The sequence below is a fragment of the Rattus norvegicus genome, chromosome 1 (genome assembly GCF_036323735.1).
Source record: "Rattus norvegicus strain BN/NHsdMcwi chromosome 1, GRCr8, whole genome shotgun sequence".
NCBI lineage: Eukaryota > Metazoa > Chordata > Mammalia > Rodentia > Muridae > Rattus > Rattus norvegicus.
In genome coordinates, this window is record NC_086019.1 from 92847562 (window position 1) to 92866760 (window position 19199).

At 46.8% G+C, this 19199-nt stretch overlaps 2 protein-coding genes across 12 annotated transcripts in view; one reads left to right on the plus strand and one right to left on the minus strand.

The window, feature by feature from the left end:
- Samd4b (sterile alpha motif domain containing 4B) overlaps nt 1-7682 on the minus strand; it is a 38289-nt gene extending 30607 nt beyond the window's left edge. Inside the window, exons 1-2 of one of the 3 annotated variants that reach the window (XM_063261538.1) lie at nt 7506-7681; nt 2989-3063 (exon numbers count right to left, since the gene is read on the minus strand). The gene's annotated coding sequence lies outside the window, so the exon portion shown is untranslated. Of the gene's footprint in view, nt 1-2988; nt 3064-7505 lie in introns of all 3 variants that reach the window. The other 2 variants (XM_063261540.1, XM_008759143.4) reach the window with 2 other exon arrangements.
- Nucleotides 7683-8592: 910 nt separating this feature from the next.
- Nucleotides 8593-19161, plus strand: Gmfg (glia maturation factor, gamma). Of its 9 annotated transcripts, none has more exons than XM_006228606.5 (7): nt 8593-8944; nt 14176-14272; nt 14394-14443; nt 15710-15759; nt 17313-17395; nt 18529-18602; nt 18989-19161. In XM_006228606.5, the coding sequence occupies exons 1-7, from the start codon at nt 8639-8641 to the stop codon at nt 19058-19060; spliced, it is 732 nt and encodes a 243-aa protein (XP_006228668.3). In that variant the 5' UTR covers nt 8593-8638; the 3' UTR covers nt 19061-19161.
- The last annotated feature ends 38 nt before the right edge of the window (nt 19162-19199 follow it).

Below are 19199 nucleotides of genomic sequence, written 5' to 3' on the forward strand. Positions count from 1 at the left end.
GAGACAGGTTCTCTCTAGGAACCCAGGCTGGCCTTGAAGTTGAGATCTGCCTCCTTTAGCCTCAAGTGTTTGGGATCTATTTTTTAAAATATATGTAAGGCTTAGAGGAGGGGGCTGTAACTCAATGACAGTGTACTTGCCTGTAAAATGTGAATGTCTGGGATTTAATCCCTATCAACACACATATATAACACATAAAGGTCACATACATTTGTAAGACATAATTAGTCTCCTTTTACAGATAGAAAAATGAATTTAGACAGAAGGGAAGTCACTACTCATGACTGTGTAGGATATGCAAGGCCCAGGTACTATGCTTTCAGACCTCTTGCTCTTTAAAGATGTTGAAGCCTACTAGAAGTTCCCCATTGATGCCCAGAAATTAGGCTTAAGGAATATCTTTTAACACCAGATCTCTGGGTACAATTAGTCTCCCCATCCATTCCTAGCTCTTTTATAGTCTGTGACTTAGGCCTTTGAGGAACACACATTTTATAAACACAGTAATAGGCTAGTTATCAAACAGGTGCCTGTCAAAAGCAAAAGAATCCAGTCTCTTTTGTAAGAACTATTGTTTTCAGAAACTTCTCAAATATGTACACATAAAAAAGTATACCATTGCCTCACTAAAAAGTATACCGTTGGGGATACAAAGGGGAGAGAAGCCAAGCAGAGCCATTGGAAGCTAAGTGCAATGTGGGGACTCTGGGAAACCCTGGAGTAAAAGGAAGTTGCATTTCTCTTCCTATACCAAAATCTCATGTTTTGTTTTGTTATCCTTCTTCTCACAGAATGTTCCCTACTCCCTTGTCCTCCTATAAAATAAACTGTCACCTTTGTGGATATCTCAGACTCTCTTGTCATCTGTTTTTTTCCTCTCCTGAAGATGCAGTCTTTTTTCCCTGGAGCCAGGATCTTGCTACACAGCTGAGATGGCTTAGAACTAGAGATCTTCATGCCTCCTGAGTGCTGGGATGACAGGCATATGCCCCACAATCACATTTTTTTCAGGGAGAGGGGAGAGGTGGAATGGATTAGGTCCTGCTATGTGGTCCTGGCTGGCCCGGAACTCATGTAGGCCAATGTTGCCCCTTAACTCAATATGATGAACTTCCTTCCTCTGCCTCCCAAGCCCTGAAATTTCAACATGAACAACTAGATCCACCTGTTTTTGTTTTATTTTAAAGAGAAAAAAAAGAGGGCTGGAGAGATGACTCAGTGGTTAAGAGGACTGGCAGTTCTTCTAGAGGTCCTGAGTTCAATCCCAGCATTCACATGGTAGCTCACAACCTTCTATAAAGTGATCTGATGCCCTCTTCTAGCATGCAGGTGTACATGCAGATAGGGAACTCATATATCTAAAATAAATAGATATATATTATATTTAAGAGAAAAAGCTAGTTTATCAAGCATACAAGGGCACAGCAGATATGGCTGTAACAGAACTGTTTGCTTGATTCTAGTTTTCTTTTAAAGGACTTAGTTTTTTTTTCATTGTATGTGTTTTGCTTCTGTGTATGTGTACCATGTGTCTAATACCTGAAAACATCATAGGAGGGTGTCGGATTCTCTGGAATCAGAAGCAGAGATAATAGTGATCTGTCATGTGGGTACTGAGAACTGAACCCAGGTCCTCTGGAAGAACAGCCAGTGATCTGAGCCATCTCTTCAGTCCCTAGTTCTTTTTTCTTAGTGGCAGCTATATATGTCCTTATCTGTGACAGGAAAATGGCTCAACAGGTTAAATGCATGCTACCAAGCCCAACAACCTGAGTTTAATCCTTGATACCCAATTAGTGGAAGAACAAATTCCCATAAATTGTCCTGACTTCCACATGTGTATATTATCATTCGTATGCCCAGATATGTTCGTCAACACAAATAAATGTTCCCAATCCTCTTTATCAGACCTCAGATCAGACCTATCCCCAACTTTCCTCAAAAGGAGGATCTGATATCTTTACAGGTGGTGTTTCTTCAAGGGCTGCAGTTCTTCTGATTCTCACACTGCCTAGACAGTAAGAGGCATGAGGGAAGGGAAGGTTATGGTTATATGACACACTGCTATACCAAAGCATCTGGCAAAGAGCAGGCTCTCAACAGCTATGATACATTTCCCCACTGTGCAGCAGTCCTTGCCCTGCATGCGGCAATGCTAGGTTTAGAATGTCTCACTTCCTGGACTTCCCACAACCAGTGTCACTCATCTTTCCTGCTTATCAGGCTCAGTTTTCACCTCTTCAACAAGGCCATTTCTGGCCACTCTTGTCTACAGCAACCACCTTTTACACCCAGCCATTTCCTTCACACCACATATCGCACTCCGACTTCTTTTTAAAACGTTATTATTTTATGTGTGTGAATACACAACTGTCACAGCATGCATGTGGAGGTCAGAGATGACTTGTGGTGTTAGCACTCTCCTTCTACCTTTACACGGGTTCTGGGACTCAAACTTGGTCTTGAGACTTACATAGCAATTGCCTTCACATGATGAACCACCTCACTAGGGTTTACATATCTTTTAATGCAGTATTTCTTCTCCCCCACCAGAATGTAAATTTCATGAGTTCAGGCCTTTCACTATTTTATCCTCAGCTATATCTCCAATTCCCAAAATAGTTCCCTCCATGGACTACTTAATGAACACTTGTAAGTAAGGACATTTAAAGACTTGCATAGTTCTAGTTCACTGGGTAGTGGTGGTGCACACCTCTAGTCCCAGCACTTGGGCAGCAGAGCAAGGTGGATCTCTGTGAGTTCAAGGCCAGCCTGGTCTACACAAGAGACCCTGTCTTGAAACAAAACAAAACAAAATCTTGCATAGTTCACAAACTGCTGTTTTATGACCTGCTTTCAACCATGATCTGACAAATTTGGACTAAAACAACCAAAACCTCCCCAAAATTCTAGGCCTTAGAAATTCAAAGGACTTAATCCCAGGACTACTGTTTCTATGTTCTAAGGCCAACAAGCCAGGCCACTCACCTCCTTCCTGCCTCCCCTAGTGAGATCTTGAAACAAAGTCTGTAGGGTCATACTGGCCATTAGAGCAGGGAATTACTGGGGAAGGGGACAGAGAAAAGGAGGAACCATCAGTATTCATAAAGTTCATGGGACAGAATCACAATCCTATTTAATTTAGCAAGAGACCCAGTTGTAGAGTGCAGAACCCCAAATATATGGAAGGATCTTCCACCACCAACTGTTTCACACCTACTAGGGAGAGGAAATGATTCAAATTGGGACCTTTTTTCCTTTCCACTGTGGCTACTAAAAAGGTAGAGTTTAAAGCTGGGGTTGTTGAGGGCAGTATCTATCACACAAGCAGAAACCTGTTAAAAAAGAAGCTACTAACTCAATGGAGAAATGTGAAGGTTGGGACTATTATATGAACCTTTAGATGCAGCTATAAGCAGCCTGGATTTTTCAATAACATGAGCCAAGTAACCCTCACCTAACTCCCCTGCACACCTCTCTCCCATCCCTACTGGAGCTTAAAAAAGGCACAAAGTAGTTTAAAAATCCCCTTTTTAAACTACTTGTGCCAAGATTCTACTATCTTTTAGAGCCTGGGCTAACATTAACCACTTTCTGCTCTAGCACTCAGTGTGTGCAAGGCATTGTTTTAACTACTTTACATGCATTAACTTAGTCCAAGAAGTAAGATATCATTATCACCTTCATTTTTCTCAGCTGTAGAAATGAAGGGTCGCACCCAACTCCTATCTGAACAGAAAATTCAACTATCTAACCCAAGGCACTATCGTTTTGGGACAGGCAGGGCCCACAGACCTTCTATTAGTTCCACCTATCCACCTCATCATATGTAAAATGAAGAGAGTTGTAGTTTTATCTACCTCAGGTTCCTGTGAATATGAGATTACACAGATAAAGCATTTAAACAGCATCTAGCAAACAGTAAATAGCAATCCCTGTTACAGCTATGGGTCACTCCAGTACAGCTGTGAAATATCATGCAAATGAAAAAGTGCTTCCTTCCTTTAACTCTACCCATTTACAGAAGATACTATGGCTGAGAGATGAAGAAGCTGTCTTGAGGCTTCGAATGTAGCTCAGTCATTAACTAATTCTTTCGTGTCCCAGGCCCTGAATTCAATTCTCAGCATCATAAAACAAAAACATACTGTATCATCTGTCTAGGAGCCCCTCATTGTGTCCTGATTCTCATGGATCATTACCTCACCTAAATACCACCTATTTCATGACGTCTTTGCAAACAGCTCTATCTCCACAGCAGATAATCTGTACCTCAGGCCCTTTTTGGTGCACCTGCCCAAGCTCTCTACTGACTCCCTGAAGTCAGTATTTATCTTGAGGTTCTATTTCCTCTTCTTGGCCCTACAGAGAAATGGATTCTCTTGGGAAAAGCTGAGAGTACTATAGAGATCTGAAACGTAAAGGGCTAACCCAATGAGGTGAGGTAGGACACCAGAACAGAATATAGGACAGTTCAGAATCAGTGCCAAGAAGAGTCTTATGAATAGAAGCAGCAGGGCAAGATTATAGGTAAGGAGACAGTGATGAAAGGGAGGGAGAGGTGGGGAAAGTGTGCCAGACATGAATGGGAAGTGGGATCTAAGGAAGCTGGAGCTACCCATTTTCCAATAGTGCCCACTCATTCCTGGGGAACACCTGGCACATTCAGGTGCATCCTGTGCTTCTCACTTCCTGTCTGGTGAGGATAAGTGGGAAAGTGTATATAAAACTACAAGCAGGAAAGTGAATGGTGTTCTGTGAAGTACACTGAGGGCCCTTGGCAGTTGAGACACAGAATGGAAGACCTGAAGATGACCATATGGAGAGAGAAATGAGGAGATGAAAGGGACATGTGTTTTCATGGAAGCAGCAATTTAAAGCAAAAGCAGCAAAAACTCTGTAGTGGACCAGAGGGACAGAAGGAGAAAGTGCTAAAAGGGAACCATTCAAAGGCAGAATCTGAAGTAATTACTCAGAGGGTGGGGTAACCTTGTGGAGAAGCCAAGATCCTTCAAAAGTGGGTAAGAAGTCTTTCTGGAGGATGGGTATTTTACACAGTGGATTCTTAGGGAAATGGGGGTCTGCAACAGGGCTTAGAGGCACATTTTAGGGCTTTTTCAGGGAGATTTTTTATAGAGAGAGATCCTCTTAGAAGCAGTGCTTCTCAAGCTTGAGACCATATATCAGAATTACCAGGAGCATTTGTTAAAAACTCTGCTTCGAGGTTTTCTGATTCACTAAGTCTGAGTAAGACCCAAGAATTGGCAATTTGCAACCAAAGCTGCTGCAGGTCTAACCAACCATACTTTGAGAGCCACTGACAGAGGGCATGGGAGTTCTTCAGTAATAGGTCTTCAAAAATGGAAGGGAAGAAAGCAAAGTGAGTCCTCAAAAAGTTTCTAAGTGAGTGTTAGGATCTTTTCATTTCTGAAAGGAGAGACCTATGAGAGTCAGGTCTAAAAATAAATTAAGGAAGGAAGGAAGAAAGGAAGGAAGGAAGAAAGGAAGGAAAGAAAATAGGTCAGTCAGTTGGTTTATTGAGAGAAGAGTCTCCAAGCACTGGGATTTCCAGAAGTAGAGAAGGTTTGGGAAGAGAAAGTCTGAAGGATGGTGGGGCTCTTGTAAAAATAGTGGGGGAAGTAGGCTGAGAATCCAGAAGGGTCTATAATTTCAAAGGAATAAGAATGGAGAGATAAGAGAAAGAAAGAAGAAATTCATCCTAACTGGGATTCATCTGAAAGAGTCCTGAAATAAGACTGGGGATGTCAGAGGAGAAAATTGAGGGAGGGTTCCCAGAAAGTGCTAGAGATTACTGACACAGGGTTTGGGAGAAAAATCTTTAAAGAATGTCTGAGGAAGTGTCTTCTGAGAAAGGTCCCAAGAGAGGGATTTTTAAATACAGGATAGGGCAGGGGTTGGGGGGGGTGGGGGGGTTTATGAGGAAACCAAGTTAAAACAAAACAAAACAAAAACAAGCATATAGGGCTGGGGGAAGAGTCCTAGTGAAGACCTGAAAGCATCAGAATAGGTTTTTCACAAAGAATTCTGGGTGTTCAGCTATACTGAAGGAAGACTAGGTAGGTGTGTAAGGCTTTCTCAAGATAGTTCTAGAGAATTGGGGGGGGGGGGGATTCTAAGGAAGAGATAGCTAAGAAAGCCTGAGAAACAATTCAAAAGATTCGAGGAATATCAGGATCTCTAAGAGGTATTTTAAAGGCCATTTTAGGGTTACTAAGTTCTTTGATGCAAAGGGGTCATGAAAGCTGTAGTTTAGAGGGGTGTTTCAGGATTGTAAGCAAGAGCTTCAGAAAGTTTATCTAAGGTTAGAAGGGGAGTTTTGAATTTTCATATTATCCAAGAAATGTTCTAGTGGAACAGAGACTATGGGGAAACATTTTGGAGTCCGTACACTATTTTTAAAACATGTGGTGTGTGTTACTGGAAAGGATTTGGGATACAGAAGAGGGGATTTGGAAGAGGTTTTGAGAATATGAGAGGAACTCTGGAGACTTTGAAGATTAGTAGGTGTAGGGGCTCAGGAGAAAAGGTTTAGGGCACCTAGAGCATTCCAAGGTGGGGAATATTTGTGGAACATGAGGTCTCTGGGACAGATTTTGGAAATCTACAGCAGGGTCCAAGAAGTATGAGAAGAGAACAGGGTGCATACAGAAGATGGACACAAAGAGAGGAGATGGTCCTCCAGGTGAGTTTTGGTATCTAAGAGCACTTCATGCTTCATGAGTATCTGAAGAAGACTGTTCTGGGATATGCAAACTCTTCAAGGATGATGTAGTGGTCACCAGGGACATCCTGAAAAATTTGGGGATAAAAGTGAAGATCTCTAAGATTTCTGGAATGGGGAGAGGTAGGAGGGTAAATTCTTGGGGTATTTGAAGAAGTCTGAAGGAGATGACTTGAATATGTGATGCAGATGGGGGGGTTAGATGCAGAGAGTGTGTGGGGGGCGGTTTGGGGGCTTCAGAGAGGCTCCTGGGGGGAAATGCCTGAAATATATGTGCTGTGGAGACATAGGACGAGTAGCCACCAAGGAATGTGTTGCGATCCAGAAGGAAGATGTGGGGAGAGAACCAAGGACCAAAGGGCGGGGATCAATGGGGAACGTCCCCAGAGGAGACAGTTGAAAGCTGAGGGTGGTCTCCGGGGAGGCCGCTGGAGTCGTGCGGGAGGACCAGGCAGATGCGTGCCGGGTCAGGACAGAGGTCCCCGGGCCCGGCCGCTTGGCTATCCCCAGGGCGTGACGGTTTGGGAGGGAAACTGAGGAAGGGGCCCGGGTGGGGAGAAGCCGGCTGAGTCGGAGACCCTAAGGGGTCCTCCAGGATTCTCCGGCCTCCCGAAGCCCGAGTCCGCCGGCCGCCGCAGCCCGCGGCGCGGGGTCCCTGAGGGGGCGGGGCCGGCCGCGCGGCCTGGGTCGCCCTGAGGGGAGCGCCGCGCGCCTCGACCGCCGCCGCCCCGCGCCCGCCGGCCCGGCCTTGCCCGAGACTCACCGCCTCGGCCTCCGCCGCCGCCGCCGCCACCCGCGCCTCCTCAGGCAGCCGCCGCCACCAGCGCCGCTGCCGCCGCCGTCGCCACCGCCGTCGCCCCCTCTCTGGCCCGAGAGCTCCCCTCCCTCCTCCCGCACCGACCACCGCCGCCGCCGCCGCCGCCGTCGCGCTGCGTCACCGCGCCGTGCGTCACCGCCCCTGGCCCCGCCCCGGAGGGCCACTGTGCGCCAGCATTAGCTCACACCCGATTGACAGACGGTGAGCCCAGCCAACTGGCGGCGAGGGCAGCCCGAAGGGTGGGAGGTGTGCGGCGAGAAAGGCGGGGTCCTGGCCTGGAGGGGAGCGACAGGGCTGGAACGAGGCCTGAGAGGCCCGCCCCCTCCTCACTACGATTGGTCTGACAAGAAGGTGACGGACAGACGGCCAGGCCCTGGGCGGAGAACAGAGGGCCGGGAAGAGGAGGGGCGCGCGCCGCGTTGCCCCGGGCAACGGGCTGGCGGAGCCCGCGATTGGACCTACGGGCCCGCAGGGGGCAGTCTCGCGCCCGTCTAACTCAGTGGCGGCGAACCGAGTCACAATTCCTCATTCTGGCGTTCAAGGACCCCCCTCCTCCCGCCCCTCAGTCACGTCCCGCCCTGGGTCTGTGTCCTGTAGTAACGTGGTCCTTTGGGATGACAATGCTGCATCCCGGCTCCTGGTGTCGATCGGCCATGCCTCAAGTGACTCCTCAAGAAGAGCGAGGTCGAACCTTATTTAAGGGTGGAAAGACCCCACACATAAGAGGCTGTCAATAAATGAAGATGGCTTCCATCACTTTTGTCATAATCTTAGTCCATCCACAATCTGTCCTGCGTCGGGGTGAACTGATTGGAAAGGGGCCAGCGCTCCAGAAGGGTGACAGCGACGTGGCTTGTTCCGAGAACTCCAAGAAACACAGGGTGGAGTGTCGAATTTACGACAGGGAGTGGTAGGAAATGAGCTGCGGCCAGATGTTTGGCCACTGGAGGGAGACTGCGCTTGTGCTGAAGGCACAAACGACTAGAGTGGTGACGGACCGGGCAGGGATTCATGGCCAAGAAGATCTCGGGGACTTGGGAGTTTGGAAGGGACGCCTCTGGCTGACATAGGGAAATGGGATGAGAAGGAATGGAACACAGAAGGGAGAGCTCCTCAGGGAGCTGCCCCGGAATTTGGGGCGGGGTTGCATCTGGGAGGGACCATGGGGAGGGAGGCGGTGCGAAGTGGGAGGGACGTCCAGGTGGCCCATTGAACTACCCTTTTGCCATGGAGCGGAAGAGAAAAGTCCAGGACAAAGCCCTCTGGGAGACTGGGTCCCAGAGGAGAAGCTCCGTGTGGGACACCCAACACTGAGGTCAAGAACACTGCCCCACCTCGGGCATAAATTGAAGCTGGAGACCAGGATTCAAGGATCATTAGAGATGGTAATTGAAGCTGTGGGAGTTGGTGACCGATGCCAGGGAGGGTATGAGGGATGAATGGAGACAAGGACCAGACGCAACTTGGAGAAATGAGGGCACATGAGTTGAGAAAAGAAATGAGCACTAAGGGGTTGGGGATTTAGCTCAGTGGTAGAGCGCTTGCCTAGCAAGAGCAAGGCCCTGGGTTCGGTCCCCAGCTCCGAAAAAAAGAAAAAAAAAAAAAAAGAAAAAGAAAAAAAGAAATGAGCACTAAACCAAGACTGTGAAGATACCACAAAAAAGAGTAGACAGGCTTAGCGGCGCATCCTATCCCAGCAGGGCATTTCTGTAAGCTCGAAGCTAGCCTGGTCGACACAGAGGCAGAAGCAAGTGGCTATCTGAGTTCGAGTCCAGTCAGGTCTACAGAGCGAGTTCCAGGATAGAGAGTTTCAGGGCTTCACAGAGAAACACATATATTGTCTTTTTTTTTTTTTCTCCCTCTCTTAAACTAGCATTGTAGCAAGGAGTTATAGATGGTTGTTTTGGGAAAGTTTGGAAGGAGGTTAAACTTAACAGATGTGGTTGCAATGGCATACAAGTGGAGATCGGAGAATAGCTAGCAGGAATCACTTCTGTCTTATCCTGTGGGTTCAAACTCAGGTAGTTAAGCTTGCCACCAAACACCTGAGTCTGCTGAGAAAACTGCTGAGCCTTGTTTGTTCTGAGACAGGGTCTCATTGTATAACTCTGGCTGTCATGGAACTCAACTACAGATACCAGGCTGGCCTCAAATTCACAGAGCTCCACCCACCTTTACATCCTGGGTATCTGGATTAAAGGCATGCACCACCAAACCCAGCTTTTTCTTTTCCTTCTTTTCCTTTTTCCTTTCCTTTCCTTTTTTTTTTTTTTTTTTTGAGACAGGTCTTGTAGCTCAGATTGGCCTCTTAACTCTCCGGATAGCTAAGAATGATCTTGAACTGTAGATCCACCGGTCTGCACCTCTTGAGTGCTAGGTGTGCTAGTATATACAGTTTATATGGCACAGGGGATTGAACCAGGGCGTGCATACTAGATAAGCACTCTACCAACCAAGCTATAGTGCTAGCCAAATTACATGTAATCTTTGTTTATAGGTTAGTTTTTATTGTATGTATATGGGTGTTTTGCCTGCGTGTTTTTTGATGCATCATATTTGTGCCTGGTGCCCATAGAAGCCAGAAGAGGGCATCGGATCTCCTGTAACTGTAGTTACAGCTCTCAGAACATAGTGTGTGTTCTGGGAAAGAAATGCAGGTTCTCTGGAAGAGCAGCTAATAAATACTCTTAACTGTTGATCTATCTCCCCCCCTTTTCTTTCTTTCTTTCTTCCTTCCTTTCTTTCTTCCTTTCTTTCTCTTTTTCTTTTTTGGAGATTTATTTATTTTATTTATATGAATACACTGTAGTTGTCTTCAGACACACCAGAAGGGGGCATTGGATCCCATTGCAGATGGTTGTGAGCCACCACGTGGTTGCTGGGATTTGAACTCAGGACCTCTGGAAGAGCAGTCAGTGCTTTTTTTTTTTTTTTTTTTTGGTTCTTTTTTTCGGAGCTGGGGACCGAACCCAGGGCCTTGCGCTTCCTAGGTAAGCGCTCTACCACTGAGCTAAATCCCCAACCCCCAGTCAGTGCTCTTAACCAATGAGCCATCTCTCCAGCCCTCCCCCCCTTTATTTTTGGTCTTTGGAGACAATGTCTTGTTAGATATTTGTGGCTGGCCAAGACTCCTGCCTCAGATTCCTGAGTGCTGGGATTAGAGATGTGTACCACCACCCAAGCTGGAGACAGGGTTCTTTGTTTTTAAAACAGAAGAACTAACATTGTATGGAGGCTCGGGGGAAGACCCATCAGGGGGCAGGGACAGAGTATAGGAAGAGTGGGAGAAGAGCTGGAGACATGGCCTGGCAGGTAGCATGGAGGGGAGCCAGCACAGAAAACCAAGTGGAGCAAGGATTTAACAAATATTTTCTTTTGCTTACCTATATTTCTTCACTAAAATACATATGGTTTTCTCATAAGTTACTTTGCTTTTATTTCTCCTTTATAGGACAGTTGGGTTTATGAATTGATTTTTTTTAATTTATGCACATAAGTAGGTCGCATTGTCTAGGAATTATTTCAAGGGAAGGGGAACAATATGAACATTCGAGTATTTGTGTGGGACACACATGAGATCAAGAGGCCAGGCCCTTTGCATGCTAGTGTGTGTGTGTGTGTGTGTGTGTGTGTGTGTGTGTGTGTGTGTGTGTGTTACCCTGCTGGGGTGGGGACGGAGGCTCAGTGCATAGTAGGGCCAGGCCTCCGAATGGATGTGGGAGGGAGGGGACTTGGCTGATCCCTCGGTCCATGTCAACTGGAGGAGGGGGTCCTCAGTGATCTGGGGGAGACGGCCATGTCTTTCACTGAGCTACACACCACCCCTCAATGCTTGTTTATTTTATCAGATTTCCTAGAGTTTGTGTTTGTTTGTTTTTGTTTTTGTTTTGTTTTGTTTGAGAAGGGTTTTTCTGTATAGCCATGGCGAGCCCGGAACTCACTGGATAGACCAGACTGACCTCACACTCGAAGATCTGCCTGTCTCTGCCTTCAGGGTGGTGGGATGAAAGGTGTGTACCGCCACTTCCCAGCTGCCAGTACTCTTAACTGGTCTTAGATGGGTGAACATCTCTGGAACCCCCTGGTTTTTTTTTTTTGTTGTTGTTTGTTTGTTTTTGGTTTAAGATTTATTTATTTATTATATATAAGTACACTGTAGCTGTCTTCAGATACACCAGAAGAGGGCATCGGTTCTCTTTACAGATGGTTGTGAGCCACCATGTGGTTGCTGGGAATTGAACTCAGGACCTCTGGAAGAGCAGTCAGTGCTTTTAACCGCTGAGCCATCTCTCCAGCCCGAACCCCCTGTTTTTTGATGATGTTTTTTGTTTTGTTTTGTTTTGTTTGTTTTGTTTTGTTGAGACAGGATCTTATGTATGCCCAGGCTGGCTTCACTGTAGTCCAGGTTGATCTCAAATTTGCTATGTAGACAAGGTTGTCCTTAGCTCTTGATCTCCTGTCTTTACCTGCCAAATTCTGAAATTAAAGGGGCGGCTGTTTTGTTTCTGACAAGAATCTGAACTGTGTAGCTCAGGATGCCTTGCACTTCTGCCTCCCCAGGGTTGGAATGACAGACTGCATCGCTGTGCCGTGCTAGCGTCTGCTCTTAGCTTTTCCATTTTTTATTAGATTGCAGTTCATTTGTTTATGTTTGTGTATGCAGGAACATGCCCCATCCCACCGGTGGAGGCCAGAAGACAATTTGTGGGAATCAGTTCTCTCCTTCCTTGTGTGGGTCCAAGGAATGAAATTCAATTTTTCAGGCTTCATGGGAAGTGCCTTTACCTTCTGAGCCATCTCACGGGCCATATTTTGGTCTTTTGGTATGCATTGTCTCTGTGTGACTCTGGCTTGCCTGGAGTTCACTGTGGTCAACTAGATTGGCCTCAGACTTGTAGCAATACTGACTGCTGGACGAGATATATAAAATTATGTTATGGGGTTGGGGATTTAGCTCAATGGTAGAGCGATTGCTTAGGAAGCGCAAGGCCCTGGGTTCGGTCCCCAGCTCCGAAAAAAAGAACCAAAAAAAAAAAAAATTATGTTATATAATTAATAAACATTAGAATTTGGATTTAAATTGTATACATTTAATTAAACATATTTAATTATATACTTAAAATTATATAACATATTATAATATATGTACACATATATAATAGTATATAGGTGTATATATATATAAACATTATATGTATATGTGTGTGTATGTGTGTGTATCTATATAAAATGTGCTGTAACTGGGCCTTTTCTATGCCTGCCCTTGCTCCCAAACAACATGGAAATCTTTATAGTTATTTAATAGCTTTTGGCCTTAAGCTAGGCTTGTTCCCAGCTAGCCTGTAACTCAGTTATTCCATTTATCCTAATCTAAGTTCCGCCATGTGGCTGGTTACCTCTCCTCAGTTTCATACAGTCCACTTCCTCCACATCTCCCACGCCTGATCCTTTCCCAGAGTTCCTCTCTCTGTCCCACCTTGCTAGTCTGCCTTTTGCCATAGGCCACAGGCTTTTCATTTTAACCAATCAGAAGGTGCCTTAGGCAGGCAAGGAAGGACAGAGATTCATCTTCACGCAGTGCACAAAAACATCTCTAATAATAGGCCACCATTTCCATTGTAGCATTTATTAATTTTGAGACAGGCTTTCCCGATGTAGCCTGTCACTGCTCTAGGGGCAGTAGGACCTGGGAGATGGAGTTGATAAAATAGTTGAATTTAGCAGTGGGTGGTGACAAACTTTAATCCCAGCACTTGGGAGGCAGAGACAGGCTGATCTTTGAGTTCAAGGCCAGCCTGGTCTACAAGAGAGGACCTACACAGAAAAACCCTGTCTTGAAAAATCAGGAAAATAAAAAATAAACGTGTGTTCCACAACACCAGGCTTATTTACTCTTTATTAGGTATCCCTTTCAACCTGGGAGATAGTCGATGCTATTTTCTCTTTACAGCAATCCCAGACCAAAGACATGATTTATCTAGGGCACAGTGAGGCAGTATTCGAACCCCCATCTTAGGGGTGACTGAAGCCTCTGACAGATGCAGGGAAGGAAGGAAGGGGAGGAGCCCTTTGTGACAGTTGTCCTAGGCTAGGCATAAACAGGATGTGGTGTTAGATGAAAGCTTCCCCCTTTCACAGCCCGGGCCCCCACCCCTAGAAGACAGAGGAACTGAGAAGAGGCCTGAGGACAGAAAAAACATGGTCAGAGGGCCTGGGTGACACGGAAGGGTGAGGGGGCTGAGGTTTAGGGTGACCTGGAACAAAGAGGGTACCTGAATGGAGGTCAGCTGGGGGATGAAGGTCACAGGCAGGGAGGGAAGGGACCCAGCTGAGGCAAAGCGGGGTCATAGAGGTGGTGGTTTGGCCCCAGGCGAGCAGATCCTTGGGTCTTCTGGAGTAATCCAAGAGTCCCCACCGGACTCTGTGCATACCTCGGGGCTGAACTGTGTGTCTTGGTTACTGCTCCCCCCACAACCCTCGACCCTCTGAGGCCTTTGCTAAAGGCCTTTCATATGGGCTACCTTCAGCTTCTTCTTTGACTTATGGAAATGCTGAATCAGGAAAGGGGCCAGGTTAGAGGCTAAGCCAGCTCAGCACCCCCCTGTCCCGTTGGCAGTCCGACTCCCTGGTGGTGTGTGACGTGGACCCGGAGCTAAAGGAAACACTGAGGAAATTCCGTTTCCGAAAAGAGACCAACAATGCCGCCATCATAAGTCAGTGACCTCTGCCCTGTGAAGGGTCGTGCTGGGGGGAGGGGGGGACAAGGCAGGGAAAGCTGGGCTGGTATCCCTTGGGATGGGGAGGGTCTGTAACCTGTGTTCTATCCCTCCCCAGTGAAAGTGGACAAAGACCGGCAGATGGTGGTGCTAGAAGACGAATTCCAGGTGAGGGGCTGGGATGCTTGATCCCCTAAATACAGGGGGAGGTCTGGGGACAAAGTTGGTAAGAGTGCTCCCAGGGTTGGTTCCAGGTACCTCATAAACAGGGCACAGTGACACATGCCTGTAATGCTGGCCCTCTAGGGGCGGAGAGAGAGGGACCAGGATTCAAGGTCATTCTTGGTTATAGTGTTAGTTGGAGGCCAGCCTGGACTACAAGAGACCCTGTATCAAAAAGCCAAATAAAGACTGGGTGTGCTGGCACTGGCTTTTAATGCCTGAACTCAAGAGGGGCCAACCTGGTCTACATAGTAAGTTCCAGGCCTTATTTCTGCAAAAAAAGCCAGGTGTTTTAGTCAGGGTTACTATCGTTGTGATAAAACACCATGACCAAAACAAGCTGGGAAGAAAAGGGTTTCTTTGGCTTACATAGCCTGAATCACAGTCCACCGGGGAAAGTCAGGACAGGATCTCAAAGTTGGCTGACACTTGGAGGCAGGAGCTGATGCAGAGGTTATGCAAGGGTTCTGCTCGCTGGTTTCTCATGGTGTGGTCAACCTGCTTTCTTACAGTACCCAGGCGTGGGCCCATATCACCAAAGAAAGTGCCCGGTAGGCTTTGCCTACATCTGATCTAATGGAGGCAATTCTCAATTGAGGTTCCCTCCCCTCAGATGACTCTTGTGTCAAGTTGACATAAACTAGCCAGCATGGGAGTTAAATTAAAAAGAAAAGGTTGGGGAGACAACTGAACAGAGCTCTTCCCTGTTGAGCAAGGCCCTAGAGTTTAAAAAAAAAAGGGGGGGGTTTCATTTTAGATAAGGTAGCCCAAAGCCACTAGCAACCCCATATAACTGGATAAACCTCCCACTGTGGCCTTGCCCTCTGCAACAGCCTTCCTTCCTTCCTTCTGGAGCTAAGGCTGTTTGGCAGAGAAGGGTATTGACCAGGAAGAGCTAGGCTCCCTTAGGCCCCCTAAAAGGAAGTATAGTAGAGTGGTTACCATGGGAACACAGACACAAATCGGAACTCTGGCATTTACTGTCTTGTGCAATGTGGGGCAAGCCCCTTGACACTACTGGGCCTCAGTTTCTGTAGCTGTTAAGTGGGCATAATAAGACCTTCCTGCAGGATTCTGAGACATCTCAATGAATCCACATGCGCTTCTTAGATCAATGTCTCCGCACATTTTAAGTAATCATTTAATGAATTGAATGACAATCATTTGTTTGCTCTCTCTCTCTCTCTCTCTCTCTCTCTCTGTCTGTCTCAGAATGTTTCCCCAGAGGAACTTAAGTTGGAGTTGCCAGAGAGACAGCCCAGGTATATGTGGGGAAGGGATAGAGTGTGGGACTATGGGTAGGGGGTGATAGACCTACTATAAATTGGGGGACTGTTGGGCTCTAGTTGTGTTTATGAGCTCAGGATCTCTGAGTTTGAAGCCAAGAAGTCAGAGCCTAGACTTTGTTGTTCTAGTATTCTTTTATTGCAGAATTTCTCACTAGTATGTTGAAGATCTATTTAGTTGTTTTATGTACATGACTATTTTGCCTGCAGTTATGACTGCAGAGCTCATATATGCTTAGTGCCAGCAGATGTCAGAAGATATCATAGGATCTCCTAACTGGAGTATTAAGCTACCATATGGGTCTTGGGAATGGAACCTAGGTCCTCTGCAAGAGCAGCCAAGTGCTTTAAAAAACTGACCCATCTTTCCAGCCCTTATACTACTAATTTTTTAAGGGGTAAACAAATCAGGAGGGTATTTTAAAAAAAATTAAGGTCAGGTAGCGGTAGCATGTACCTTTAATACCAGCACTTGGGAGGCAGAGGCAGGTGGATCTCTGTGAGTTCAAGGCCAGCCTGGTCTGCAAAGACAGTTCCAGGGCAACCAGGACTAGATAGTGAGCCCCATGTCTCAAAAAAGTTTTTATTTTTAAATTTCTGAGTATGCGTGTTTCCGTGCATGTCTGTCCTTAGAGGCCTAAAGGGGGCTGTGGATCCCCTAGAACTGGAGTCTCAGAGCATTGTGACCAACTTTGTGGGTGCAGGGAACTGAACGCAGTGCTCTGTGAGAGCAACGGTTGTTCTTAACTGCTGAAACATCTCTTCCAGCACTCCACCTTGTAAAAGAGGCTTTAATGTATGATTCACGTGTATGTCTGTGTCCAAGTATGTGCATGTGTGTATGTGAGCCAGCTGACACTGGGTCCTGGGAAACTGCTCTGTAGCCCTACATAAGAACAAAAAAGGACTCTGTCACAGAGCCATCTCTCCAGCTCCTCTTGTTTCTTTGAAACACAGTCTCCTGTGTACCAGGTTGGCTCTGAACTCAATACACAGCCAAGGTCAGCCCTGGATTCCCGATTGTTTTGCCTCTACCCCTCCTGGTCGTCTGATTCCACCCTCCTGTTCTAGCCTTCTGGGTATAAGAGGCTGCGGCCCCTCTGCCTGACTCAAGCTGGTCGTCCTTATCTTTCATCTTGACTCATTTCTTTTGGGATCTCTCAGCTTTTGGACCTCATTCCCCAGCTCAGGAACTTTTGGCAACTGCAAAGAGCCAGGGCCCAGAAGGGGGCCTCGCCCCCGGGAGTACGGGTTCAATTCTGATTTTGTTTAGCGTTTTATCTTAAGTTTGTCTTTCTATGAAATCCAATTGGTCAGACTGTGGTGCTTAGCACCTTGGCTCACATGCAGTTCCAGTTCCTGGGTCAGGCACCAGTTCCCAGCATGCAACTGCTGAGCCAGCACTCAGGTCCCATTATTGGGAGAGGGAAGTCGGGGGTCCTAGCCCCAGATTCAAGGATGTGAACTCAGAGAGCATCGATGGCGCAGCTTCTCAGGTCCTGAGTGTGAATTCTCTTTCTCTTCCATAGGTTCGTGGTCTATAGCTATAAGTACGTGCATGACGACGGCAGGGTGTCCTACCCTTTGTGTTTCATCTTCTCCAGCCCCGTGGGTGAGGAAAGGGTCTTAGATTCTGAGGAGCAGTGTGTGTGTGTGTGTAATTGTTGTGTGTGTGTGTGTGTGTGTGTTGAGTGTGTGTATATGATGTGTATGTTTGTAAGTGTAAGTCTGTGAGTGTGTTCGAGAGTGTGAGTGTGTGTGAGTGATTATGAGTGTGTGTGTGAGACTATGAATATGTCTGTAAGTGGGTACAGACACCTTTAAATATATATATATATATATATATATATATATATATATATGAAGAGCACTGGCCCAGTATGCTGCAGGCCCTGAGTTCTATCCCCAGCAGCACCAAAACAAAACAAAAATCAACATCACCAAGTATAATAGTAACACCTTTTAAAACCGGCACACAGGAGGCAGAGGCAGGCAGATATCTCTGAATTTGAGACCAGTCTGGTGTGAATAGCAAGTCCCAACACAGCCAGAGCTATGTAGAGACTGTCTCAAACAACAATTCCCCCTACACACATGCGTGCAGAAACACACACACACACACTCCCACCCCATAAAGGCACCATGGCCAGGCCTGGTCCTGTTCTAACTTGGGAAGCTGAGGGCAAAGGACTGTGAATGCCAGGCCGGATTAAACTACAAAGTGAGAATTTATCTGAACAAGGAGAGCAGGCAGGCATGGTGGTGCAAGTTGTTAAATCCCAGCACTCAGGAGGCAAGGGCAAACAGATCTTTGTGAATTCACATGGTGAGTTCAAGATCAATCTGGGCTACGTAGCGAGACCCTGTCTAAGGAAAAGAAAAATAAAAGTGCGTGACTGTGTGTGTGTGTGTGTGTGTGTGTGTGTGTGTGTGTGTGTGAGCGCGCGCGCGCACTCGAGTGCTTTGTACATGGGAGCTATAAAGTGAAGGTAGGCATTTAGATTCATCAAGAGCTCACGAAATCCTGTTCATGTTACCTGGAAATCCCCGACAGGCTTCTAAATCTTCTCCCAGAGACCCTCACTACAACTTGAAGCTCCCAAACAAATGTAGAAACTCTTGAGGACGGATGACCTTCAAGGTCCTCCTATAAGGCTCCTTGAACCTCTGTGCCTACCGGACATTACTAAAGCTTTGCAAGTTATGTTGTGTTCCCAACCACATCCATTTCCCTTTCTCACACAGGCTGCAAGCCTGAACAACAGATGATGTACGCGGGAAGTAAAAACAGGCTGGTGCAGATCGCGGAGCTTACAAAGGTCCTGAGGGCCCCCATAGCACTGGAGGGGCTGAGGGAGCGAGCCAGGGGCTGGGCCCTTGGAGTCGGGGGGCTGGGAGGTGGTGGGGCTAAGTTCTAGACCCCAGAGAAAAAGGCTGGTCCCGAATCCTTAGGTCTGAGAGGAGAGGAATGGGCCTGGACTCCAGGGTCTGAGAAAGGAGGGATGTGGAGGCCCGGATTTCTGAATTTGAAGCAGGAAGGCTTTTTGAAAAACAGAGGAGGACAACTCCTGGATTTCTAGTAGAGACTGGGGCGCGGATTCCTGGGTTTGAAGGAGGATGGCTGGAATCTGGACTCCTGAGTCCTGGGGGGGGGGGGGGTTAGGAATCCTCTCTGGATCATAATGCTAGATTGCTCTTTATCTAGGTGTTTGAAATCCGCACCACAGACGACCTCACCGAGACCTGGCTTAAGGAAAAGTTAGCTTTCTTTCGTTGACGTTTGAGCCAGGGATTTGGAATCTTTACTTCGGAAGACTCAGACTGATAGGATATGAACATCCAAGAGCTAAATAAAGATTAAAATTTCAGGAATGTTAATTAACTCGGTTCTGACTCGGTACCTTCGGAATCTGCGC